Source organism: Sturnus vulgaris, chromosome 19, assembly GCF_052056855.1.
Source record: "Sturnus vulgaris isolate bStuVul1 chromosome 19, bStuVul1.hap1, whole genome shotgun sequence".
Classification (NCBI taxonomy): Eukaryota; Metazoa; Chordata; class Aves; order Passeriformes; family Sturnidae; genus Sturnus; species Sturnus vulgaris.
In genome coordinates, this window is record NC_142261.1 from 12,308,930 (window position 1) to 12,334,519 (window position 25,590).

Genomic DNA, 25,590 nt, shown 5'->3' on the forward strand with positions numbered 1-25,590 from the left:
GTATCAGGAGAGGCAACGAGCATGTGGCAGATCAGGATCAACCTTCACTGTCTCATTTCTCATGCTGTTTGTTTCTGCCTTTTTTTTGTTCCCTTGCATCATTAAGAGTGTCAGAAATGTTTGTTTTCTTTTTTTAACTATAGTGTCTGAACTATTTAGGTCTGTTCTAGATGTCTAAAAGTGTCTGACAGAAGATGTGCTGAACTGAACAGAAGGGAGCTGGGTCTTGTCTTGAAGAAACCAAATGGCTTTTGTATCCCACAGGTCCTGGATCATGATGTCCCCACAGAGGAGCCCAAAACGTTTCACTTCCTGGCCAAATTTTATCCTGAGAATGCAGAGGAGGAATTAGTCCAGGAAATCACCCAGCACTTGTTCTTCCTGCAGGTAGGAGTCAATACATTGCTGTCCAACCTGAGGGAGGGGGAGCCAGGATGAGCAGAAGGTCCCAGGGTCAGAGAGCTGGTCAGCAGAGTGTGCTCCACATCCTTATGTTCACACCTCTCCAAAGGGACTTGTCTTCAGCAACAAAAACTTCCTCAAATAGGTGAAGGATGGTTTTTGTGGAGGAAACAGTCTGCCCAGACTGGCATACCTCTGAATTGGCAGTCAAGAATGATGAGGTCATCTATAAAATCCATGGGTGGTGGCTCAGGGACATGGATCTGTCAGCCAAGGGCTCATGTCCCTCTGCAGGGCATGGGATGAGCTGTGCTGAGGGGTGGCAGCTGCCTTGGGACATGATGGCATCGTCGTGTGGAGCAGGGGAGCTTCATCCTGGAGAGCAGAGAGCAGCCAGCCTGTTCCCAGGCTGTACAGCAGAGTTCCCCTCCTCACTAAACAGCCTTCAGGTAACTGGAGCAGAAGAACATCCCAGCAGCTCAGCTCTCTGATGGAAGAACAGAAGAGAAGGGGAAACCTCAGAGTCTCACCTGCCCCAGGAACTCCTGCCCTTCAGTTAAGCATTTGGAAACTGTGGTGAACACGTTTTGGTTGAGTTTTCTAATTTAAATTACTCTACAAAACTTTGTGTCCTGAGAAGTCAGTTCAGCTGATGATGTGGCAATGCTGCATGGCTAGTAACAAGGAGCTGCTATCACGGGAGCTCTCTTTCAGAGACATGATCAATTTTCTGACACAAAATCCATTTTCTCACATATTTTTCCTTGGAAGAGTTGTGTCAAGCATGGTTACAGGGAATAGAGCCCTCCTAGTCAGACCCCTGAGTACTCACTGGGATGTTTCAGCTGCTCTCTGGATGTTCATTTGAAGATAAATTACAAAAATTTTAAAAAGTCACTCATTCTTATGTTTCTTACACCACAGTCAGGACAGCCTGGGTTTGGGAATATCTCTGTAGCCTGCAGGGTGTCCTGTCCTGTCCCAGTGAGCTCACCAGCTTCTTGATGCTCCTCACTCTTCCAAATCTTTGTATTCCAGAGCCAAAATGTTCTAAATGCAAAGTATTCCTGTTAATTTCCAAGCTCTGTCTCGTGCACTGGTGTCTCTGTAGGGTTATTTGTGAATGCCTCATTTGCCAGGAGCTTTATCCACAGTGAGGAAAAATGCTGTTGGCATCTTTGAGAAGGAAAAATCAGAGAGGAAAAGCCATTCAAGCTGCATTTTCTAAATGCAGACCATGACTTTGCTGCTGGGATTTCTATGCTGAGAGGAGCCTGGGCTCCTGAATGCATTTGGGAAACAGGAGCAAGCTTGTAAACTCTCCTGTTTTTTATCTTGATGCAGCAGAATATCTGCTGTGATTATGTTGTACCCAACTTTGAGGACTCAAAGCATGTTATAAATTCAAATTGATGTTCCTGCATCTCTGACAATCCATTTAAGTCTCCCAGGAAATCGTAGGCTTTTAAATTTTTTTTTCCCCCTATCTTTAATCAGGAAAATTAAGTGTGCCAACCCAAAAAATATCGAACATGACAGGTTTAATTTTTTAATGCACAGAAAGCAAGGAGGTGAAGCTGTGCCTTCGGGGAGCTGCACGTTGGCTCTCCCGGGGGCGCACACGGGGCTCTGCCTGCTGCTAAAAGCTCTGCCACAGAGGTGACCCACAGCTCTCCCTGCTGGGATCCAAGGAATTGGCCTCCAGCACAGGTGAGCACTGACTCACAATGAGGCCTGAATGTCCCAGAGCAAAGCTGGCAGTGCTCAGAGACTCAGCTGCAAGCTGCTCTTTTATTTGGCAGCGTGGCTGGATGTCTTATCAATCCATAGCTCGTGCCTTAAGAGGTTTTATCGCTGTGTTTACATGCAAGGTTTTCCCCCTCCCTTGCCTTTAGCAACAGGATAGAGGTGCTGTCATTTTCCACATATAAATTTAGCTCTTCTCACCAGCCTGTCTGAGAAAGGTGGTCTGTGAAAGCCTGAGCCTGAGACTTCCTGGGCCTGGACTGTGATTAGTGTTAAGAAAATTGTTAACTCTGTGTGGTTGACAGCTCAAGTTAAAACAAACTGCAGCCATCTGCTGTGACAGTCATGCTCTGCTGTGCTCCACTAAACGTGTGTTTTCTGTCCTTTGCTGCTCTGTGTGCAGGTGAAGAAGCAGATTTTGGATGAGAAGATCTTCTGTCCTCCTGAAGCCTCTGTCCTGCTGGCCTCCTACGCTGTCCAAGCCAAGGTAGGCACCAAAGGATGCTCCAAGGGCCTGCTGGGGTAGTGTTGATCCAGATGCTTTGTGGTGGAGACACTTCCTGGGGAAAGGGAAAGCTGTGAAAGCTTGGCAAGTGAGGGGACTGCCTTCTCCACATGGCTGGTTCCTGGCCACCTCCAGGCATTGGATGGGGTTTTGCTTTCTCTTTCCAGGACTCTTTAGCAAATACTCAGCTCATGAGCTGCAGAGCCTGCTTGAGTGTAGCTTACTGCTGGAGCAGGTGAATTCCCTGAGCTTGAGATTTGTTGGATCTCCTTCCTGCTTTTGCCAGAGGCAAGCCAGCCATGGGATTCCCAGCTCTACTGCTCCTCCAGAATACTTGTCTTGATAATGACTTCTTTCCAGTGTTAGAGCTGCCACATCCATCTTATTGCACTGTGAAAGGGCTCTTTGGCTTTTCCCTTTATCTTGGGTTTGATCTTGAGTGTTTGGCCTCACCAGGCAGAGGAAAAGTCAGTGTTCATTGAGTTCCCCTTGTTCCTCTGCTGCATTCTGCTCTGGGCCCAGAGTGGGTGTGTTTTGCTGAGGATTTATTCCAGAGGACACTGTTTTCTAATTTGGGGTGTGCAGCCTTGGATGGCTTGCCCAGGGCAGAGACTCCTGGGAAGGAGGGAGCAGCCCAGGGTTCAGTGGCAGGAACATTGTTGCAGTCAGGGATGTAATTTCTCCCTGTGTATGCACAACATGTGCTGCTGCTCAATTACCAGCTCCTGGAGCTCAGCTCCAGTTCGTGTGTGCAAAGATCCTGCTTTGGGAGGGAGAGCAGCAACTGCAGTCTGAGCACAGCCCAGCCACGCTGTCTCTGCAGCTCCTCTTGGTTCTGATTCTGGGTGTGATTTTGGGACTGCAGGAAGGTGGCTGTGCCCTGGCTCTGGCAAGTCCAGCTGTCCTTGAGGAGCTTGGCTGTGGAGAGGTTTGGGAGGAGCAGCTCTGTGGGGCCACCTTTACTGGCAGTGCAGGAGAGGGGGTTTAGCCCTGTTGCCAGAAGAGAAGGCCTGATCCAGGCTGGTTTTTTCCCTGTGGCCATGTAATTTTCCTCATAACCCTCCACTCCACACTCTGAGTAGAGCCCTGGGTGCCATGTTCTTTGATGGTGTTTGAATTTACAAGAAATTGGTGTTATCTCCTCATAATCAGAGTATTGATGAAACCATGTTTTGTTCAAGAGACTCATCAGCTGGGCAAAGAAAAGTTGCTTTTAGAAATGTTTCTGTTTGTGTGAAACATTCATCACTCTTATTAGAGTGCATGAGTAAACACTTCCTTGGCTTTCTTTCCATTGACCTGAGCTGAGGATACACAGGGAATGATTTTTCTGGCTGCCAAAATGAATAAACGTTGGGTAAATATTGAGCTGTGTTACCTCGTGGCCGGGACAGCTCCTGCTGACGTGCTCAGGAACAGGCTGTGACTTGGTGCAGGTTGGTTGTGCTGTCCCCTTTGTCCCCTTGGCACCTTGAATGTCCTGGGGCGTTGGGAGGAGGTCACAGGGAGTCAGAGCAGTGCTGAGATCAGAACGTGGAGCAGGGATGACTTTTCTGCTCTTCACTAAAGGGCTTTTCTTCAGACATTTCTTTCCTTGCTGCCCCTCCAGTCTGGGATTCCCCTTCTGCTTTCACTCCCAGCAAAGGCAAAAGCTGAAAGCACATCTTTGATAGGGAGCTGGGAAGAAAGAAAGAAAGAAAGATGTTGCAGGCCATCTCCTTGCAGTTAAATAGGATAATGATGTCCTTCCTGGACAAGAAAGCAGGCAGAGAGTGCAGTAATTTCACTAATAACGTGCTGATTTGCATGATTAGGGGCATAATAGCCTGACACAGCAGTGTGTGTGCATCCAGCAGCCACTTATTGACAGCCAGGTGCTGCTGGTCCATGCACACCAACCTGAGACAGCAAAGGAAACAGGGGGGTCATAAAAATAACAGCTTATTTATTTCTCTCTCGTTGTGTTCATTTGGGGAATTACTATGTGCTTTCCCCTGCAGCCCTGTTCAAACCACCCACATGGCTTTTGGAGGTTGGAGGTGGTTCAGGTTTTAAATAGCTGGGAAAGACGTGGGATCAACTGAAAAAAAAAAATGGGAACATCCAGGAGGTTTTTCTATTTTTTGCCCCTTAAATGCAGGTCGCTGCCGTGCTGCAACTCTCTCAGCACTTCAGATCTTGTAGCACAGCAAACAGCTCTTTAATTATTATTGTTTTTCCCCCAAAGAAGCAATACTTGGTGTTAATTTGTAGCTGAGTGTGCCTGTGTTTATCCAACAATCTAAGCCAGGCGTTTGAATGTGGTAAAGGCAATTCCATGTCCAATCATGAATATTAATCATACAGTTCAATTAACAAGAGCTGAAATTCCATGACAGTTTGAAAGTAATGATTTAATTGAAAAGGCCTTTAGAAAGTATGTTTGCAAAATCATTTGAGCCACCAGATTCTGCAATACTTAAGCCATTTGTTGATTTTTGGCTTGTGAATAATTAATGTTCTCATCCAGACTCCCCTCTCAGTACAAATATTCCTCTGGGACATGACAGTATTTTTTAGCACATGGAAAGTCACATAATCCATACTTAGTCTCAGACCTCCACAGAAGATGACAACAGAAAACAATGATGTTAATCCTATTTGCTATTCTTTTCATCACCTAAAAATGATTTACTTGCTGCCTGTCCAAAGTTACTGGAGTTGCTTCCTTCACCAGTGCCACATTTTTGGTGCTGCTTTCTTTTGAGGGGGGCTCAGGGGCTGTGTACCTGCAAAGTGCTGCATCCTGAGGAGCTCCAAGACCTTGGAAGACAAGGAATTGCCACTGCTCTTGGATGAAGTCCGGGCTGGTTTTGTTCTATTAATTGCAGTCTGAGTCAGTGTTGGTTGTTGGTACATGCTCCCTTTGCATCTGCATTGGCTCCAGATCAATATTTGTGTCTTTAATCCCCACGTGTTGTCTCCCAAGCGCAGAGGTGGGATGTGTGTAGACTTTTGATGCTGAGCTCTGGTTTTGGTGCACGGGGTGACAGTCCTGGCACAAAGAAAAGGAGGCTGAGGGGAAAAGCCTCCTGACTTGTTGCCTGACCACCAGGTTCCTGTTGTGTTTAAAAATTGTCACCATTTTGCACTTCCTGAGCTAAGGTTGCTCAGAAAAGCAGGGAGGGAAGGGCTGCAAAATGAGTAGCTTGAGCAAACAGCGCTGTGTCTCGTGCAGTTGTCACCTCTGTCACTGCAGAAGTCCTGGTTGCCAGGTGAGTGGAAGTCACAGCACTCCGTGTACGTGCCTCACATGCTTTGTTCCTCTCCCCCTGAACTTGCTGGGTTGTTGGAGGAGCTGTTTCCAGTGTTTTCCTGCCCTCTGAGGCCGTGCAGGAGGTAAATTCATTTTCACATGCACCGCAGGGACACGCAGCTCTTCAATCTGTTAATAAGCAGTTTTCTTTCTCAGTCACTTTATATGCTGCTCAAAGAGATGTAAATCTAAACAAATACCAGTAATTAGTGGATGCGCTTAACAAATCTGAATTGGATTCCATGACCCAGTTGAGCAACAGACCCTCTGACGGAAGAGCCACCACCTGCCTGAGATGAATCTGTCAAACTCCTCTCATTTTTTTTGATATTTATTCTTTAGGGTGATGAGCAGCAGCAGAGGAGCTGCCATCTGCCTAACCTGGATCACTGCTATCCATCAGTTTTTGGGGACAAGTCTTCCTCCATGTCTTATTCCCTTATTCCACTGTCTGGGGAACCGCAAGGACTTCTCAGCTATAAAGTCTTGCCCTACATTGGGGGAAATGTTAATTAGGGCATGATAATGAGAATAGAATAGACAACCATCATGTAGTCCAGCTGGACTGATGGAGGACATCAGCTGGTGATGATCATCGACTGAAGTTGTGGGAAGTGGTGGAGTCACCATCCCTGGAAGTGTTCAGAAACGGAGTAGATGTGGCTCTTGGGGACCTTTGGGGTGTTCAGTCACAGGCTGGACTTGATCTTGGAGACGTTTTCTAGCCTTAATGATTCTGTGATGGTGGGAAGTTTTGTTCTGCTCCCGGCTCTGCTGCACGAGTAGAAGGAAGCTCTTTGTTTCTGTTAGCACTGGAATGACAAAGAAACCCAGCTTATTCACCTTAGAGGGCAGCAGGCTCTGTGCTCGTGAGGTGAAGGGTGAGCAGGCCATGCTTGCTGTCTCTCAGGGCTGGGTGTGAGGGGGTGAAGGGTTTGACTTACTCTTGTTGTTAATGGGGGATGGGCACTGTGTCTGTGCTTCTCCCCAGTACGGTGACTACGATCCCAATGTCCACAAGAGAGGCTTCCTGGCACAGGAGGAGTTGCTTCCCAAGCGGGTAAGGAGCTCAGCAGAGCCGGGGAGTCGGTGCCCAAGCTGTCCTGAGGTCGGACATGCTGCTGGGACCTGTCTTGGTGCTTTTGGCTCTCTTGCTGAGGCAGGAGCAGCACTGTGACCTGGTGTGTCTGTCTCCCACCTATCCCAGGTAATAAACCTGTACCAGATGACTCCAGAGATGTGGGAGGAAAGGATAACAGCCTGGTATGCAGAGCACCGGGGCAGAGCGAGGTGAGCCTGGGCTGCCGGGCTGGGTCAGGGCCAGTCCCCTCCCCTGAGAGTCACCAGGCTTTGGGGAGCTTGGGCAGGCACTGGATGAGCTCTGCCAGCTGCTTAATCCCAGTACATCTCTGCAGCAGCTTCAGGAAGAGCTCAGAGCTTTTGTTGATGGCTCTGCTTGTGCCCTGCTGTTCCCTGGTCACTGTCAGGGCCCTCAAGAGAATTTAGGAGTGATGCAAAGTAAGGTGTCACCTGCATCAGGGATCTGGGAGAAGAAATAGGGATTCAAACTATATGGCTGCCTCAGGTGGCAAAATGCTCCTTTTGGGAGATAAACCTAAAGCCATGGATCTGAAACAGTGGCATCCCAGCCAGGGATTTCCTACTTGTGCTGAAGGGATTGGGAGGTGAACAAAGGCAGGCCTGGAGTGCTGCATCTCAGCAGCCACTTTAGATGCTGGCAAGTGCAGAGTGGGATTTGCTCTTGGACTTTATTGATCCTGCCAGCAAAGACAGGATTGACCTGTGTGATAGAGACAGTCCAAGCTTTAAAGCCTGGTGAGTGCTTAGGATCAGCACGAGCAGCCATGTCCCTCTCTGTTCATCCCAAACGCTGTTCTGCCTGACAGAGATGAAGCTGAAATGGAGTATCTGAAGATAGCCCAGGACCTGGAGATGTATGGTGTGAACTACTTTGCCATCAGGGTGAGTTGGGTGGGTTGGGGGTCCTGTTTTCCTGCCAGGGTAATCAGCATGTCCTAGAGAGCCAGGAGAGCTGGGAGGTGGCATTTGGGGACATCACCTGTGCTGAGGGGAGGCAGCAGCTCCTGGTACCCAGTGCTGGGTCACTGCTCAGGGCTGGCTAGGGAGGGAACAGTGGCTCATGTCTGACCCTCCCAGTGATTTCTGCTCTTTCCTTTCCTCCTGCAGAATAAAAAGGGTACAGAGCTGCTCCTTGGAGTTGATGCCTTGGGTCTTCACATTTATGACCCAGACAACAGGTTGACCCCTAAAATCTCCTTCCCATGGAACGAGATCCGGAATATCTCCTACAGTGATAAAGAGGTATGGATGTGTCTCACCTCCTCCCTGAGAGCAGTAAAATCACAACTGGGATTTAAAATGATTTCTCTTGGCTTCTCTGTCTGCTGTGCTTGCTCTCACCAGCTTAGCTAAGGGCAGCTCAACTCCTCCAGTTGAAACCTTAATCCAAGCCTTCCTGAAACTGTGCAGGAGTGGGCGTGCAAGGGGTCACTGGGGAGCTGGTTCTCCTCTTTGGTTTCAAACCTTCTATGTAATAATCTTTTCAAAAACCCAAAATTGCTGTTGATGTGCTTAGCCCAAATACCAGAGTTCAGAAGTTAAAATCTCTTCTTTACTGCATATATTATGGTATTTATTACTGTGGATATATCCTGTATTATGGAATACAGGGAGATGTATTCCTGGGGAGAAGAGCTCTTGCCATCTCATTACATCATCTTGGGTTTCAGGCTGCTGGGCTTGGCATAGCAGCTGGAATCTTTTTAGGAAGTTGAGCAATTTAAGCCCTCTGTCAAATAGTTATTTATTAAATCCAGAGTGTAAATTTGAGTCTTTGGGCTTGTTGGCCCCAAAACCTAGTTGAGAACAGAAGTGCAATTGGCTGTGGAGGGGGGACTGAGTAGCTCCATTGTAAGTCTGAGAGAGCTGCTCAAAGAAACCAGCTGCTTTCATGGTAAGGAAGAGAATTAACTTCTTAATTAAAAATGGTTTTCTAATCTAAACATGATATTGATCAGGGGAGCAGCTAAAGGTTTCTCATCAGCTGCATTTATTGCATGTCTTGTGAAGTTTTATAAGCAGTAAATCTGTGCTGGAATTGTCTCCACTTGCTTTACTCCTTAAAGAGCTTCACGATTGCAAAAAAGCCCAACACTTCCAAAGCTTCCCTGCCTGTGACAGTGCAGTGGGAGCTCCCAGAATCCAGGGACTTGTCACACTGTGACAGGGACTGACCCCTCCATAAGCAGGCCTTGCCACAGGACTGTAGCAGAGCTCTCTCCAGGGGAAGGACGGATCCCTTCCACCAGCTCAGTCATCTGTGTAATCAGGTGCTCACGAGCAGGCCTGACCTGATGCAAACAGGGCCGTCAGCTGGGAGCAGCAGCTCTGCTGACACCACGCTGGGGGTTATCCCTCCTAACAAAGATTGACTGTTCACAGAGAGCTGAAACTCCTCTCCCAGCACATTCCTGCTACTGCTCTCAGAGACTGCTGGGGGCTCTGCTGGAGCCTGAATCCAGGGACATTCATGCACGTCTGCTTCTGTGAAAGCCTTAAAAGATTGGCTCTTAAACTGCCAGAGCGAGGCAGTGCCAGGGCAGGGCCCTTTTCAGGCAGGGCCATGTATTGACAGATCTCCCACTCTAATGGACACACTCTGTCTGCTCCAGCTCCTCAGCCCGTTATTTCTGTAGCGTGTGGGGGAGTGATGGAATATGTACATGTCTCCTAAAAAATGCCATCTTGCAGAGCACTCCATCTCTTCAAGTACCCTTTATGATAGTGCACAGGCTTCTCTCCATCCAAGGGCTGCATTACCAAAGCCCTTGAGGGATTTGTGCCACCATTGGCCTGTCAAGAGAGCCACTGTGGGAGAGCTTTGGAGAGGATGAAGCCAGGCCGTGAATAGAGCTGGTTGGTTGGCACATAGAGTGCAAGTTAGAGCCAGGTAATAACTGTTTGAATTGTCTTAGGGCAAGTCTTAGGACAAGGCTGAATCCTGGAGAAGAAAATACATGAAAAATTCTTCTGGAGAGCTTTTGTGAGTGGAGGTGTCAGTGGGAAGGGCAGCAGCTCCTTGCTGTGTTCCTGATGTAGCTCTCCTGCCCTTTTAACTCCCTGACAGGAAAGTGCAGCCAGGTGGGAGTCGGGCTCTTCTCCCAGGTTAACAAGTGACAGGATGAGATGAAGCAGCCTCAAGTTGTGCCATGGAAGGTTTGAGTTGGATATTAGGGAAAATTTCTGCATTAAAGGGCTGTCAAACCCTGGCCTGGACTTCCAAGGAAAGTGTTCAAAACACTTGTGGATGTGGCACCTGGGGACATGGTTTGAGGGTGAACGTGGTTGGGTTGATGTTTGAATTTTATGGTCTTGGAGGGCTTTTCCGACCTTAATGATTCTGTGGTTCCATCAGGCAGCTGAGCTGGTTCTTCCTCCCTTTGGAAGCATCCTGCTGTGGTTTCTGTGTTCCCTGCAGCTCCCAGGAGAGCAGCACCTTGCCTGGGGAGGTGCTGAGCTCACCCCCCAGCTCTGCAGGGTTCTCTGCAGAGGACACCAGCTCCTGTGGCCCCCATGTTTTCCTGACTGGAGGAGCAGTTGTCTCCTTGGCTGCTTTTGATGCGAGTCCTCTTGCTTGGCTCAGAGCCATGGGGACAGCTCTGAGCCGTGTGTCTGACCCTGCTGACCTGCTCTGAGCCAGAGCTTTCAGGAAGAATTTTATAGCTGCGTTTTTATTAAATGCACCACTCTCTGATAACTCTCCCCCTCTTTATTTTTTCCTTTTCAGTTTACGATTAAGCCATTGGACAAAAAGATTGATGTTTTTAAATTCAATTCATCAAAGCTGCGTGTGAATAAGCTGGTAAGTGCACAGACAGTCTTTTTACTGCCTGCAGCAGTGGGCTCTGCAGAGAGTCTGAGACAACGAGCTTTTGGGGCTTTTCCTTTGAGAGGGAGCTGCTGCTGTGTGCTTGTGATGGGGTGTAGCAGTTACTGCTCGCTGAAGGGGGAAGCAGGAGACTCAAGACAAGCTGCTCCACAGAACCTCTCCTCCTCCCCTGTTTTTGTGCTCCTTTTTAGAGCTCTTGGCTTTCAGCTGACCTAAATAGTGGAAGTAAATACAACTCCCAGCTTTGCTCAGTTCGTCGTTTTTCCCATGTGGATCTCTCCCGTTCTGCCCTGTGTTGTAGCTTTCCCTGCTTTGGGAGGCACCTTTACCTGAGTCCTAGCTTTTCCCCCTCTGAGGACACTCTCCTTGGACAAGGATGGCCTGCACTGAGCTGTCCATGTTGGAGACCAGCTTTAGCTGATGTTCTGGATTTGGATCCTTTATTAGGTCTCACAGGCACCTTTGCTGTCCTGGTTGTTGGCTGTGCTTCATGTTCCATAGGAAATGGGGCTTCCTCATTCCCTGCATCAAGAGGTTCATAGTGCTGAAATCTTCAGAGAAGACATTTGTGACCTGGGTTGTGGCTGCCCTGTCCCTGGAAGTGTCCCAGACCAGGCTGGACAGGGCTTGGAGCAACCTGGGATAGTGGAAGGTGTCCCTGCCCATGGCAGTGGGTGGCACTGGATCATCTTTCAGGTGTCTTCAAACCCAAACCATTCCATGATTCTGTGATTTTATGAAATGGAAGAAGAGCATGCAAATCAGTCCTTTAGAAAAGAATCCAAATTTAGAATCCTGCTTTTATTGCCAAAAAAATTTTTTCACTCCTCTGTGTGCCCACCTTGTGCTAACCCTCCTCTAGCACTGCCACCTCCCTGGTCCTCACCAGAGAGAGAACCACACTGGGGCTCAAATCCCTTCGGCAAAGGTATCTGGAGATGCAAGATGGAGATGCAAGTTTTTGATAACCCGTCTGTTTGCCCAAGTGGAAAGTGGTTTTCCTTTCTTTTTTTGTTTTCTTTCTTTTAATTTATTTTTTAATCTCAGTGCCTTAAATATACACTGTGGAGAAGGTGCAAATTCATCTTGAGCCTAAAGAAAGGGGGCAGTGAGAACCAGGGAACTGGGCAGAGCTGTAGAAATTTTTATTTCATTATTTGGCCTCTTGCCTTTTTAGAGTGGGTGTAATACAACACCCGTGGTGTGCTGGAGGCACAGCAAATTGGTCTCTGCGAAGAGCTGCTATACCCAGGAGCTGGTGTTTGGTGTGGGACCGGGCTCCCTGCCCCTCCTACAGCTGTGAGAGCTTGCAGGGTTGGAGCTCAGTGGGTGGAAGCACTAACAAGCACCAAATCAAAGCAATTCTAGTGGTTTTGTGTGTCAAGAATACAAACCACCTCATTGCCATCATGTGTACAGCTGTTTCTCTCTGCTCTTCACCCCTGACTGCAACAGATTCTTCAGCTGTGCATTGGGAACCACGACCTCTTCATGAGGAGGAGGAAGGCAGACTCGTTGGAGGTGCAGCAGATGAAAGCACAGGCCAGGGAGGAGAAGGCCAGGAAGCAGGTGAGCCACCTGTCCCATAACCAGTGAGCCAAAATCAGAAATGCAGATGGACTTGGGAGGGGCAAGTCTCTGGAATGACATCAAAGCAGCTTTGAGGGAAGGTCCAGCTGAACATTTTTTAGTAGCCTCCTCCCAGCTCTCCAGTCATCTCGGCTTGGCCCTGCAGGTTGATGGCAGCCCGAATCCAGCTCCCAGTTTGGGAATAAAACTGAGAGGACAGGAGAGAAGAGCTGCCCTGGGTGTGCGTGGCAAAATGTGCATTGGGACAGTTGATAAATCGGGGGCTGTGAGGGGGAGCTGTGCTCTGTCATAGCTCTTTGCCTCATTTCTAATTGCAGGGTGATGGAATGCACACCAACATTCTGGGCTGTGCAGCCTGGAATGCTAATTCCAGCTGATTCCATGCTGGCCTCTCTGTGTGCCACGGGTCAGCCCGGGCGGCCGGCACGGCGCGGCGGAGGCAGCGGCGTGGAGCCCACGAGCACACATCAGCAAATTGAATTGTATGAATCATTGTTTTCTGCTCGTAGACCTTTTCTACTCACTGAAACCCACACAGCTAATCTGAGCACTGGTGCTTGGAATATAAATGGCCCTTTAGCAGGGAAGCCACTAGAGAGGAGCAGGAGAAGCTAAAGCAGTTGCTGCACCCAGCAGGGGCTTGTGCTTATGGGTCTGGGTGTTACTGGGTTTGAGCGTGGACACAGAGGTGCTTGTGTGGGGTGGAGATGCTCAGCTGGCTTGGAAATGGGGCATGGCTTGAACTTCAGGGACCTCTCTCAATTCTTGGGTGGTGCTGAGGTGCTGAGTTTGCCTGGAAATGGGACAAGGCTTGTTCTTCATGCACCTCCCAAGGTGCTTGTGTGGTGCTGAGTGCTCAGGTGGGCTGGAGGTGGGATGTGTCTTGTCCTTCAGGCAGCTCCTGAGGCAGTGTTCCCTCATGTAGCTCATGGAGTGGCAGGAGAGGTCTGGACTTGAGTCACTGCAAGCTCCACTGGGGAAGAGGGACTTCATGCTTCCCACAGGGATTCCTCTGGTCAATAAGGAGTTGGCACTATAGAGCCAATGAGGTTGGAAAAGCGCTCTGAGGCCTCCAACCTTCAGCCCTCTACCCCTGTGTTCACTAAGCCATGTCCTTAGTGGAGCAGAAGGTCCTTGGAAGGAGCAGCACGGTGTCCTGACAGCCTCAGGGATGGGTGGTCAGGCACTGGAATGGGCTGCCCAGGGAAATGATGAAGTCACTATCCCTGGAGGGGTTCAGAAGTGGATGTGGCACTTAAGGATATGGTTTTGTGGTGTACACAGTGGTGCTGGGTTAACGGTTGGGCTTGGGCTTAGAGGACTTTTCCAACTTGAACGAGTGCAAGAATCTTGAAGTTTTACAATCTGTGAGTTTTTCATGTGTTTGCATAACACCACACCCAAGATCCTGTGCTTATTTGGGCTGCTGGAAGAGGTGAGGGCTCTGGGAGGGAGCAGCAGATTATGGCTTCACCTAAGCTCCCAAATCCAGAGTACTTGGGCTCCATGGGAAAGGTCAGGCTCCTGTGTGGGCTCGCTGCCCTGTCCTGAGCGAGCCACTGTGCTGCCTGTCCTGCTCCCTGCTCCCTCCCCAGCATCCACAGTTGTTAACTGGTTTCAGATAGTCCTATTAGATGAGGAATTCTTGTTAATGGAAGTCCTGAGAGGGATGCAGATCATAATGATAATTAATGAGGGGAACCTTTAATAGAAGGAAGCAGAACGGTTGGAACAGTGGGCGTCCCGCTTTCAGAGCACAGCTGGTGTCCAAGGAGCAGAGAAATGTGCCTTGTCTCACTTCCTTCCCTTATTAAACCCAGCAGGTCTCCTGTCCTGGCTGCAGCATGGATATTTATAATGCCCCATCCCTGTGGGGCTGGAGGGATTAAACTCAGTGTGTTAATTAGCCCAATGGCTCCCTTGGGCTCTTGGCTAGTGAAGAGGCAGTCCCTGGGCACAACAACCCTCCCAGCATCTTCTGGGAAGAGCTGGCAGATCCTGGTGGCTTGGATCTTCCCCTTCTGGAGAAGCATTGCTGTTCCCTGCAAACAGAGTGTTTGTTGTATCCAGGAATTGCCAGAGGTGGTTGCACTCTGTGTGACCTCTCTCTGAACGAATGGAAGTGGAAGTTCCAGGATGCTGGATTGGATATCTGATCAAAAGGAGCAGCTAAACTTGTCCTTCAGCCTCCTGCCATGTGCTGTGGTTTGGGAGATGCCCTCAGACTGTCCTTAAGCCCAATCCTGCTGTAAGAAACTCCAGAGAGTTAAACTGGAGATCTTGAGACCCACTTGTCCTGGTCTGCCCTGTGACCCAGCCTAGGAGGGCACTGTCTGGGGACATTGTCACCTGCAGGCAGCTCCTGTGGCCATGCTGTGAGTGACAGCCTGAGCAGAGGATGGGAATTGTCTCAGGACTGGCACTTTTCAAGGGAGCATCAAACGGGCTACCCAGGGCAGTAGTGGAATCACCATCCCTGGAAGGGGTAAAAAAACGTGTGGATGTGGCAGCTGGGGACGTGGGTTAGGGATGGCCTTGGCTGTGCTGGGGGAACAGTTGGACTTGATGATCTTGGAGCTCTTTTCCAACCTAAGTGATCCCATGATTCTGTTCTTTCTCAGGTCACCCTAGTCCAGGGATGTTCCCCTTGTCACTAAGCAGAGAGGAGGCAGCAGTGCTCTGACCTCACCTGTGACTCTCTTATCCATGGAAAACCTTCTCATGTGTGTTTTTCTCCTCACTTTTCCCAATCCCTTTTTCCCAGATGGAACGACAGTGCCTGGCACGAGAGAAGCAAATGAGAGAAGAGGCTGAGAGGACCAGGGATGAGCTGGAGAGGAGGCTGATGCAGCTGAAGGAGGAGGCAACGATGGCCAACGAGGCTCTGGTAGGTCCCTGGGAGGCCATTTCCCGAGCACTGCAGCTGCTCCTCACTCTTTCCACCGCAGAAGCGTTTTTGGAAGCGCTCTATGACTGCCCTAAGACTGCTCCCAAAGTGCTGCCAGTGGCTGGATGGAGCTATTTCATCCTGCTGGGCTGGAGCACAGAGAGGATGATTTGGGACAGAGCCTGGGCACATCCCAGCCTTGGCGGCTTCGGGTTTTCACAGAAGGGAGGGATTCTATGGAGCGTGTCGGAGCGAGCAGCTCGGGGCCCTGCTCCGGGGGCTGTGGGCACATTTGGGGAGACATTGGCTGTGCTTAATGGCTTCATGTGCCGGGATTGTCAGATGAGGTCGGAGGAGACGGCGGATCTGCTGGCAGAGAAGGCGCAGATCACGGAGGAGGAGGCCAAGCTGCTGGCTCAGAAGGCGGCCGAGGCCGAGCAGGAGATGCAGCGCATCAAGGCCACGGCCATCCGCACCGAGGAGGAGAAGAGGCTGATGGAGCAGAAGGTGCTGGAGGCAGAGATGTTGGCACTGAAAATGGCCGAGGAGTCAGAGAGGAGGTCAGAGGGTACAACCTTGCAGCTGCTTCTGCTTTGCTTCACACCCCCTTCAAGTTACCTCTCTGAGTTGTCCTCCCTCAGCTTCCCACATGTGTCCAATAGCAAATGGCCCTTTGGCCCAGCTGGTTTCCCTCTCCAAAAGCCAGCTCTGCTTTTGGGTGCTTTCTGCAACCCTCCCCTGCATTCCACAAAGTATTTAACAATATTAGCAATAACACTTGGAAGTTGTTCTTCGTCTGGATGGTAGACCTATATTCTCTATTCTCCTTACTCATCTACTTAGCTCTCAGTTGTTTAGTTCTCCTTTCCAGCCATAAGTTCTGTTCCAGGTTAGCCTTGAACAGAGACTTTGCTCCTTGTTGAAACTGGTGTTTCCACCCTCCTGATAGCCGAGCCCAGGTCCCACGGTGAATGTAGCAGTGAGCAAGTAAAAGATCAGCCTTGTTTCCTTCCAGCTGATTACTCCTCTCTGTGTGAGAGCCTGCTGGGTGTCAGCCCTTCTGCTTGGATGAACTCAGCCCTTCTCCATCTCTTCTTGCCTATTCCACACTGTGATCCTGCTTCTCCATCCTCTCGTTCCTCCTGGCTGCAGTCTGCTATGTGCTGTTTGCTGTTGGTCTTTGCAGGGCAAAGGAGGCTGATCAGCTCAAGCAGGACCTGCAGGAGGCTCGCGAGTCGGAGCGCAGAGCGAAGCAGAAGCTCTTGGAGATCACCAGCAAGTCTTCCTACACAGTAAGAGAGATTTGTGTTGTAATTCCCAGTTCTCTGCTCTCCTGTGTAGCCTGGAGGAGCCTCCTCCATCCCAGCCATGGAGGGGGCCGAGCTGTCTCATTGCTGCTCAGAAATCCTGAGCAGTACTTGCCCTTTTCATCCCTGCATCTCATCCAGCAGAACTTTACTATGCTCTTTTTTTTTTTCCACCCACCTCTTGCTATGAGAGCAAAGGAGCTGCTGGTGAAATTAAAGCAGCAAATTTTAAACCAATTTAGCAGCTGTGTCAGAGCCACTTTGCCAGCACGTGTGAGTGCACTGGCTTAGCAATAACCTTTAAAATAGGGTTAAATATGTTCTTTTTCTTGTTAGGTGGGATAAACACTGCTCAGAACCTGTACATTCATTCTTTGGGCATAAACTGGACCTTTATATGCTGGAAAAAAACTTACTTGAAGGGAGATTATTCCATAATTGTCCATTAAGAGGATTTCACACCTTCCTCTGAAGCATCTGGTCCTGGTTCCTGCCGGGCACTGAAAAGCCAGACTAGATGACCATTGCTCTGACTTGTCTGGCAGTTCTCCTCTGCTTCCCTAATTGTGCCTGCAAACCCCATCAGGTGCCCCCATCCCTGCAGCTCACACCTGTTCCTTCCTGGCCTGGGGGAAGGGGAAGAGCATCAGGAATAGGTTTGACACGGGAGTTATGGACACACCAGCACCGAGGTTTGAATTTGTACCTGCAGGCTCCTTCCCACTTTCACTGGAAACTTCATAGGAGCAGATTGGAGAGGGGTTGAGATGAAGCAACTTTTCATCCTGATTCCCTGGAGTTCATATTTGGAAGGTGTTAAAAATAACAGTGCTGGAAAATAATCAGGTGCTCTCAGCTCTGGGACACTCAGTCAAGTGAGTGCTGGATAAAGCCCAGCTTTGGAGTGCTCCTCCTTTTACAAGTCACTAGAATTCTGGGATGCATCAGCTCCTTAATTCTGACTTATCTTGTGCACAGGGAGACACTTGTCCTCATTGGAACTGTGTTGTGTGGCTACACCAGCCAGTGTGAAATTTGGGCAGCTCTTCCACATCCATGTTCCCTCATGTTGCCATGTCCATCCTTAGTGAAACCAGCAGAGCCCCAGCTCAAAGCCCTTGTGCCAAAATCCCGGTGCAGGGGAGCAGCTGGGTGGCTGTGCTTTCTGTTCCCGTGGAATTAGAGCCTCATTAGGGGAATGTTGTGGGATTGCCTGGAGCTCAGCTCCACCCCTCCAGCTGCATCTGCCTGGAGGCAGAGCTGCCACTTCCAGACACATGGGGCTGTGTCCTCTGCCTTCCCTAAAGAGCCCTGGCTTTCCAGACACGGCTGCCAGTGCCTGGTGGGAAGGGAAAAGCTTTTTTTTCCTCCCCATTTCGGTGGCTGGGTCCCCTCATGCAGCAGCTGCTCCCTCTGCCCCTCTCCCTGCCCTGGGATGAGGGCTGTGCTGCACGGACTCCAGGGCTGTTGTTTTCCAAGGTCAGGAGGAGGCTGGTGTGACCAGCATGTGCATATCCAGGTGAAAACACCTTGCTGGGCTCTTCCATCCTCTGTTACACTTCTCTGGATTGCCAGCACATGGAGGGACTCTGTTTTGAAAGCTGTTTCTGGGAGACTTGAGTTCCTCAGCTCTGATGAGCTGATGGTGCAGGATTCCAAATTTTCTCTTCCTGAACGAGGGTATAACATTGAGCTTGTTCTTTTCCATGGTCCCAGACTTGTGCTGTGTCGTCCCCTGACACTGGGAGCTCAGCAGGACTTCACAACAGCAAGAGAGGAAGGAGGGAGTGGACAGATGTAGACTCATTTAGGTTGGAAAAGACCCTTAAGAGATCGAGTCCACTCCCTGACCTAACTCTGTGCTGCAGTAAAGGCAAAAGAAACAGTTAAATATATATATTTTTCAACTTTCTAGTCTCCAATCCTGGTTCTTTAAAGCTTTTTTCAATGTCTTTTCAGTCCTTGAAGCCCAGGCTGCTTTTATAATGTCACTGGTAGGTGATGCATGAGAAGTGAGATGTGCATCTGAGTCTCAGGCCGTCAGGGCTTGGAGAACAGCTCATTCCTTACAGACTTGGCTGCAGCTCTTTGCCTCCCTCAGTGCCCTTCAGGTGCCAGATAAAGGCAATCACCTTCTCTCTGATCCTGTGGGAGCTGTAAGTGGCTGGTTTGGGCTTGCCCAAATTCCTGAGCACCAAAATAAAGGCAGTAGCAGCACCAGGAGGAGTTTTCCCCGCAGGGGAAACCTCCTGACCTGCTGTGTGCTCCCTCTGGATCCTCCTCCTCGCTCTGTATTCCAGAGGGATCCAAGGCATGACTGCAGCCAGCGTGGTGCTTGCTCTGCTAACGGCAGGAAATTGCTGTAATGCAGGAACAGGGCTGTGCAGTTTGTTCCAGGTGAGGAAATACATATGGAAAAAGTTCCCTGTCCCTTTTATCACTCCGTGGCCCCAGATTAGAAATAACAGCACCTGCTGCAAGAGCTGTGCAGGACTGTTGCAAATGGCAAGGAATCTGCAACAGGAATTCTGCCCCTCTGCCCCACTGAGGTGAGACCCCACCTGCAGAGCTGCCTCCAGGTCTGGGGTTCCAGCACAGGAAGGACCTGGAGCTGCTGGAGAGAGTCCAGAGGAGGCCACAGAGATGCTCCAAGGGCTGGAGCCAGGCTGGGAGAGCTGGGGGTGCTCACCTGGAGAAGAGAAGGCTCCAGGGAGAGCTCAGAGCCCCTTCCAGGACCTAAAGGGGCTCCAGGAGAGCTGGAGAGGGACTGGGGGCAAGGGATGGAGGGACAGGACACAGGGAATGGCTTCCCACTGCCAGAGGGCAGGGCTGAATGGGATATTGGGAAAGAATTGTTCCCTGGGAGGGTGGGCAGGCCCTGGTACAGGGTGCCCAGAGCAGCTGTGGCTGCCCCTGGATCCCTGGCAGTGTCCAAGGCCAGGCTGGATGGGGCTTGGAGCAGCCTGGGACAGTGAAAGGTGTCCCAGCCCATGGCAGGGGTGGAACTGGATGAGCTTTAAGGTCTCTTCACACCCGAACAATTCCATGATTCTATTAAGTGCTTTGCTCCAGATATCAACCCCATGCCTTTGGGAGCCCTGAACCTGCTCACTCTTTGCTTTTTCCATACTCTTCCTCACTCCTGCTGCTCTTTGATTTCTCCACCAGTTTTTTCCTTGCTCCATGGCAGAGCAGTGCCAAGGGAAGAGAAGGAAGTAGTGGCTGTAGCAACCCTGATAAATTGGCTCGGGCCTTAATGGCTGCAGCTACTGAAATTCCTGCTCAACTGTTACTGCTGCTGTTGGGAGTTTTTAAAAACAAAACCCAACAAAGCTTGTACTGAAAAAAAAACCAAGCTAAAGGTTGTTTGAAGGCCAGCAGGCTGGCTCAGATGCTCCTGACTCCCCTGTGCTGCAGGGACGGGAGAACCTCACGTGGGAAGGGCTTTGGGAACGCCTGTGTTCCTTACAGGGAAGGGACTTGAATGTCAATGGGATGCAAGTATTTAAATCAGTTAAGTGCTTTGGCAGACCTGTCCCCTTTCCTTCGAGACTGGAATTTAGGTACTGAGCTGTCCCTTCCAGCACCTGCTCCAGAATTAATGTGGCTTTGTTCCATGCTGCCTGCAAAGGGGGAGGAAGGAGTTGGGTTTCCTTGTCATGTGGGTCTTAACTCACCTGGAAGGCTCCAGCCAGGCCAAGTGCAGTTTGAGGCACCCCCTTGTTTATGCTTGTACGAGGTGTTTGTGTTCCAGCTTCGCTGCTCGATGAAATGTTGTCCCTCTCAGATTTGTCCGGGCTGGGAACGAGCCCTGGCTGTTTGTGCATTCCAGGCTGGTGGTGAGGAAAGAGGCAGGTTATTGTGCAGAGTAAATCTGTCACCCCAGTGCTTGCAGGTCTTGCTGAAGAGGAGCTAACTGAAAACAGTGCCTGGAGTATCCCAAATAAGAGAAATGAGGGAAAGAAAGAGCCAGTGGAAGTTCAAACTCTCGTTTGTTAGAGCAGGTATCCAGCAGTGCCATTCAGGTTTGGGCACATTGTTTTCCTTATAGGAATCCCTTAAAGCAGGAAGGAGCATCCAGGAGGGAGGTGGGGGATCTTTGAGATGCTGGGCTGGATTTCTCAAATCCCAGAGCAGGCCTGAATAGGCTGGCAGCAGTTGTGACTCAGCCCCATCTGATGCTGCTGTGCCACCCTTGACGTGTGCCCTGTTTGCCACCTCATCCAGCGTGCTGCAGGAGCAGAGCCATGACTCCAGCAGGCTTTTCCTCTCCTCCTAATGAGCCCATTTGTTAGAGGTGTGACAGAATTTTTGACTGAGAGGAAGAAGGGTCATTTTTTAGGAGAAGATAAAATCTGAGGGCCTGGCAGTGTGTGTCACTGGGGGATAGCAAAGCTTTTTGCAGGAGGAAGAAAGTCCCAAATCCTTGCTCAGGTGTTCCAGGAGTAATTTGCTGTTATCTCTATTTCCAGCTGAATCTAGAAGTGGCTTCTAAACCTTTGGAGCTGTAAATTACTGAGGAGATAAAAATGGGTTTGTGCATCTCCATGGACCTTGCTGGAATGGCATCCTTGGGGTAATATCTCAGGCTTTGGGGAGCTGTGGAGTGCAAGACTCTGCTGTCACACAAGGTCTTACATTGTCCCTGCTCACAGCTTGAACTTTATAAACCTGATTGAATGTTAAATAGCAGACAGATGACTCCCAAGAGGCAGCTTCTGTCCAACTTAGAGTGACACAGCAGTGATAAAGCCTTGATTTTACCCAGTTTTCTCAATAGATTTTGAATGCAGGTGGTATTTTGTCTCCTCTTTAGGGCTCCAAAGAGTCCTGGGGGAGCAATGGCTTTGAATTGAAGAGCAAATTGGGAATGGAGCAAGGAGATTTCCAGGCTGATCTTGTGCTCAGGACTCTGGGCTCAAGTGTTGCTCTGGTTTTATGTCAGCGTTGCAGAACATTCTCTGTAGTGACACTTGTGTGGCCCAGAGTGATTAACTTGTGCTCTCTCCTCAGCAGTCCATGAACTCAAGTACCACAGCACTGCCCACTGACCTGCCAAGCTTCAACCTCATCAACGAGAGCCTCTCTTTCGACTTCAAGGATACGGACATGAAGAGGCTGTCCATGGAGATCGAGAAGGAGAAGTACGTGGCACACATCCAGTCTGGGCTGGGGTTTGTGCTGGACAAGAGCCAGGTGTGCCCACGTGGCCAAAGGCACCTGGGCTGTGCCAGCCCTGGGGTGGCAGCAGGAGCAGGGCAGTGCCCGTCCCCTGTGCTGGCACTGCTGGGACACCTCCAGTGCTGGGACAGCTCTGGGCCCCTCCTGACAAGAGAGCCCTGGAGGGGCTGGAGCGTGTCCAGGGAAGGGAAGGGAGCTGGGGAAGGGGCTGGAGCCCCAGGAGAGGCTGAGGGAGCTGGGAAAGGGGCTCAGCCTGGAGAAAAGGAGGCTCAGGGGGGACCTTGTGGCTCTGCACAACTCCCTGACAGGAGGGGACAGCCGGGGGGGTCGGGCTCTGCTCCCAGGGAACAGGGACAGGAGGAGAGGGAACGGCCTCAGGTTGGGCCAGGGCAGGCTCAGGGTGGATATCAGGGAACATTCCTTCATGGAAAGAGCTGTCCAGCCCTGTCACAGCTGCCCAGGGCAGTGCTGGAGTCCCCATCCTTGAAGGGATGTAAAAGCCATGTGGATGTGGCACTTGGGGACATGGGGCAGTGGTGGCCTTGGCAGTGCTGGGGAATGGTTGGACTTGGTAACCTCAGAGGGCTTTTCCAACCTGAACATTTCTGTGCTTGTCCTGGCTGAGCCTTTCCCTGGAGGGGACCTGGTGTCACAGACCTGTCCCTGCCCTGGGGTGAGCTCAGGGCCCTGCTCTAGGCACTTCCTCTCTGTGTAGGAATCCTGGCTCCTGCTCAGGCTGGAGCCCACGGTGGTGGAAAGAGTTAACAGCAGGCTGAGTGCTGGAGGCCTGAGCTTGAGGCTTTGCAGGTGCTCAGGGGATGTGATAGCTGGGGTGTGTTAAGGTCCTGCTCTAGGGCTTTAACCCCTTTTCCTTGGAATTTGTGTCACGTTCCTGGATAAAAAAGTGTTCGCCAGCAAGTTTGGATGTGATTATGAGCTTTGATCTTGTGTTTTCCTCAGGGTGTAAGTGTAGCCTTCGAAATTACCAATTGAGCAGAAATCAAAGCAGATCAGATTTTAATCTCTGTAGTAATGATGTGCTTTGTTCATCAATTCGGTCAAAGATCAAAGCCACAATGGCTCTGTCATCCTTCTCTGGCCAAAACTTCCCGAGGCTGGAATGGCACACCCTGGATCCCACAGGCTGCTTTGGTTTGCCTCTGCTCACTGCCCTCTCCTATGTATGAAATCACCGTCCTAGAGACAGGAGATTAAGAACTTTTAAAAAACTTTTCCCAAAGCCAGAAGGAGAAAGATAGAAGCTGAAAATAACAGGATAATTCCTGGTTCTGTACCCAGGTTGCTATCTAGGTCATGCTGCTCTCCTGAGCAGGGGGAGCTGCCTCTGCCAAATGCTGAAAGCAATAGGATGCTTTTCCTGTCTTCTCTGGGGCTGTTCTCTTTCCTCGGGTGCTGGAATAAACTTCTCTACTAATTTTGGCACTGAAAAGGGTTCCTATTACCCTGCTGGCCCTCTGAGCTGGCTCAGGGGGTTAATCACAGGTACAAAACTCATGGGGGTGATTTTTCCAGTTGATTTTTCATTGTAGAAGGCAGTTCAGGACAAGTCCTGGGAATGGCTGGCTTTGGGGGTTGGTTATTTCCCTTTCTTTCTTTTTTTTTTTTTTTTTGGGAGACTTTCTCTCTGCCAGAGATGCTCTGTGTCTACAGGATACCTGATATTTTGGGGATAGCACTTGCTCCCACACAGTTTACAAGCTATAAACCTCTAAAACACGGCAAGTCAGTACATCAGGATCCTTCCTCATGGAAAGATTTGTGGATTTGGGTTGTTGAGCAAGTTTGGGAACGAGTGCAGGGGTGTAGAGTTCTCCTGAATAGCTGCTTAAAAATGGTGTAAACCTCTGTCAGCTTCACTTGCAAATTGGGAGACTTAAAATACCACCCAGCTTGGGTTTAATTGTGTATAATAATGTAAGTTACACTTTTATTGCTGGCTTGGCTGTCTGGGTCCCCTTTAATAAGGAACAAATAATTGCTCTGTGTAGCTCACTGTGTGCTATAAACTGATATTATCAGTTCCACACACTAAAAATAATGAAGAAAAGTTGTTTCTGTTATAATTCTGTTACCAGGTGTCACATCAGCACGTGCAGCTGGTCAGTGCTAACCCAGGGCTGTTTTGTGTGTGTGTTAGGGTGGAGTACATGGAGAAGAGCAAGCACCTGCAGGAGCAGCTCAACGAGCTGAAGACAGAAATTGAGGCATTGAAGCTCAAGGAGAGAGAGACAGCTCTGGATATTTTGCACAACGAGAACTCCAGCCGGGGCAACAGCAAGCACAACACTATTAAAAAGGTATCAGAGGGCCCCAGCTTGTATCTCCCCTGATGAAACCCTTTAAAAAGAACCCTAGAATCACCCTGCTTTTGGTAATAAAATTGTTGGATCTGGGCTTTCTTCCCCAGCTGCTTAGCTTTGATTAGAGAATTCCAGCTTCTGGTGGTCCTGGTGTCCTGACCCAGCCTGGTCTCTCCAGTGCTGTGGGAAGGGATGTGAAGGTGTCCGGGGCTGAAGGTCTTGCTGTACCTTACAAGCTGTACAAGGATGTTGTTGAGAGAGCTCTCCATCCCTAGTGAACAGGAAAAGCCCTCCCTGCCTATTGCAGCTGTTCCCTACGAGCACTGAGCTTGTCTGGTGAATAATGAGGGCAGAAATACTCCTGGCTTAGGAGCTCTCCGTGGAAAAAGCCAAAGGCTCTTCCTCTCTTTTAATCTCTCTAGAGAAGCCTGTAGTGCAGCTTCAGTCACTAACAGCAAAGCCTTTGCTGGCAGAGGGTGTGAGACCTCTGCTCCCTGGAGCCACTTGCCTCCCAAAGTGGGGCTGACATGAGGAACTTCAGCCAAAAAATTGAGGCTGCCTGGGTCTGCTGCCCCGGGGTCACCTGCAAGCTCACAACAAAACCCCTTCTTTATTTCTACATCCCATCTTTTTCCTTTGTCTCGGTGCTGGGCTCTGTAAGGAGGGGCTGGGGGCACATCCACAATGGATTTGGATGGTGGTGGTCAGCCCCACTCACCTGCAAAGGCTTTTTTCCCTGCAAAGGCTTTTTCCTGGCTGGCTTTCTGCTAGCAGCTGTGCTCGGGAAGGATTTGGAAATCCGTACGGCACGGGATGCAGGCTGTGGTAACAACATCAGGCTTGAAAAACAAATCCTGCTCTCTTTACTACTCCCAGTCAAGAGTAATGTCTGAAAGGATTTGGAAATATCAGTTCTTGCCGACTTTCATGGCTGGGAGTTTGTGATCACTGAATTGGGGCAGGACAATGAATCTAGCGGGGCTCACTCTCCAGTTTCCCCGTGCTGGCCTGGAGCTATTCAGCTTCCTGTCACACCAGAGCAGAGAAAATAAAAATCTTCACAACTCCTTTTGTCATTGTAGAATCTGGAGGCGTTTCTGCTCCCAGTAGGTTTTGGTAGGATTTGTCTCTGTGTTCCAAGTCCTTGGTTTAAACAGAAACTGCTAAATTTTCACTTCTGACAGAGAGGAGTTCATAGAGAGCTGATGGTCCCATTTGTCTCCCTTAAAGAGAGTGGCCGGGCCATCATTTCCATGTCTGTCAGGGCTTGTCACGGTGCCGTCACTTTGCCTCCCTTTGAAGATGGAGTCTTGTCCTGTCCCCTCCCTTCTGGAGAGAGAGGGGAATGCCTGGCTGCTGCATCTCAGCAAGGAGCAAAGGTTCCCAAATAATAGACTATTAGTGGAGACATCAGAGGGAAATTACA

At 49.9% G+C, this 25,590-nt stretch overlaps 1 protein-coding gene across 10 annotated transcripts in view; it reads left to right on the forward strand.

Annotated features, from left to right (window-relative positions):
• The window catches only part of NF2 (NF2, moesin-ezrin-radixin like (MERLIN) tumor suppressor), a 46,870-nt gene that overhangs the window by 12,229 nt on the left and 9,051 nt on the right, over positions 1-25,590 (forward strand). For 6 of the 10 annotated variants that reach the window (XR_015807699.1, XM_088176255.1, XM_014894761.2 and 3 more), the window contains exons 3-15: positions 265-387; positions 2,552-2,635; positions 6,940-7,008; positions 7,156-7,238; positions 7,856-7,931; positions 8,157-8,291; positions 10,777-10,851; positions 12,334-12,447; positions 15,233-15,355; positions 15,698-15,915; positions 16,542-16,647; positions 21,676-21,806; positions 24,002-24,161. Coding sequence is in view for 9 of the 10 variants with exons in the window: in XM_088176255.1 (XP_088032381.1) it covers positions 265-387; positions 2,552-2,635; positions 6,940-7,008; positions 7,156-7,238; positions 7,856-7,931; positions 8,157-8,291; positions 10,777-10,851; positions 12,334-12,447; positions 15,233-15,355; positions 15,698-15,915; positions 16,542-16,647; positions 21,676-21,806; positions 24,002-24,161 (1,497 nt within the window). In the remaining variant the exon portion in view is untranslated. The remainder of the gene's footprint in view (positions 1-264; positions 388-2,551; positions 2,636-6,939; positions 7,009-7,155; positions 7,239-7,855; positions 7,932-8,156; positions 8,292-10,776; positions 10,852-12,333; positions 12,448-15,232; positions 15,356-15,697; positions 15,916-16,541; positions 16,648-21,675; positions 21,807-24,001; positions 24,162-25,590) is intronic. The other 4 variants (XM_088176256.1, XM_014894763.2, XM_088176254.1 and 1 more) reach the window with 1 other exon arrangement.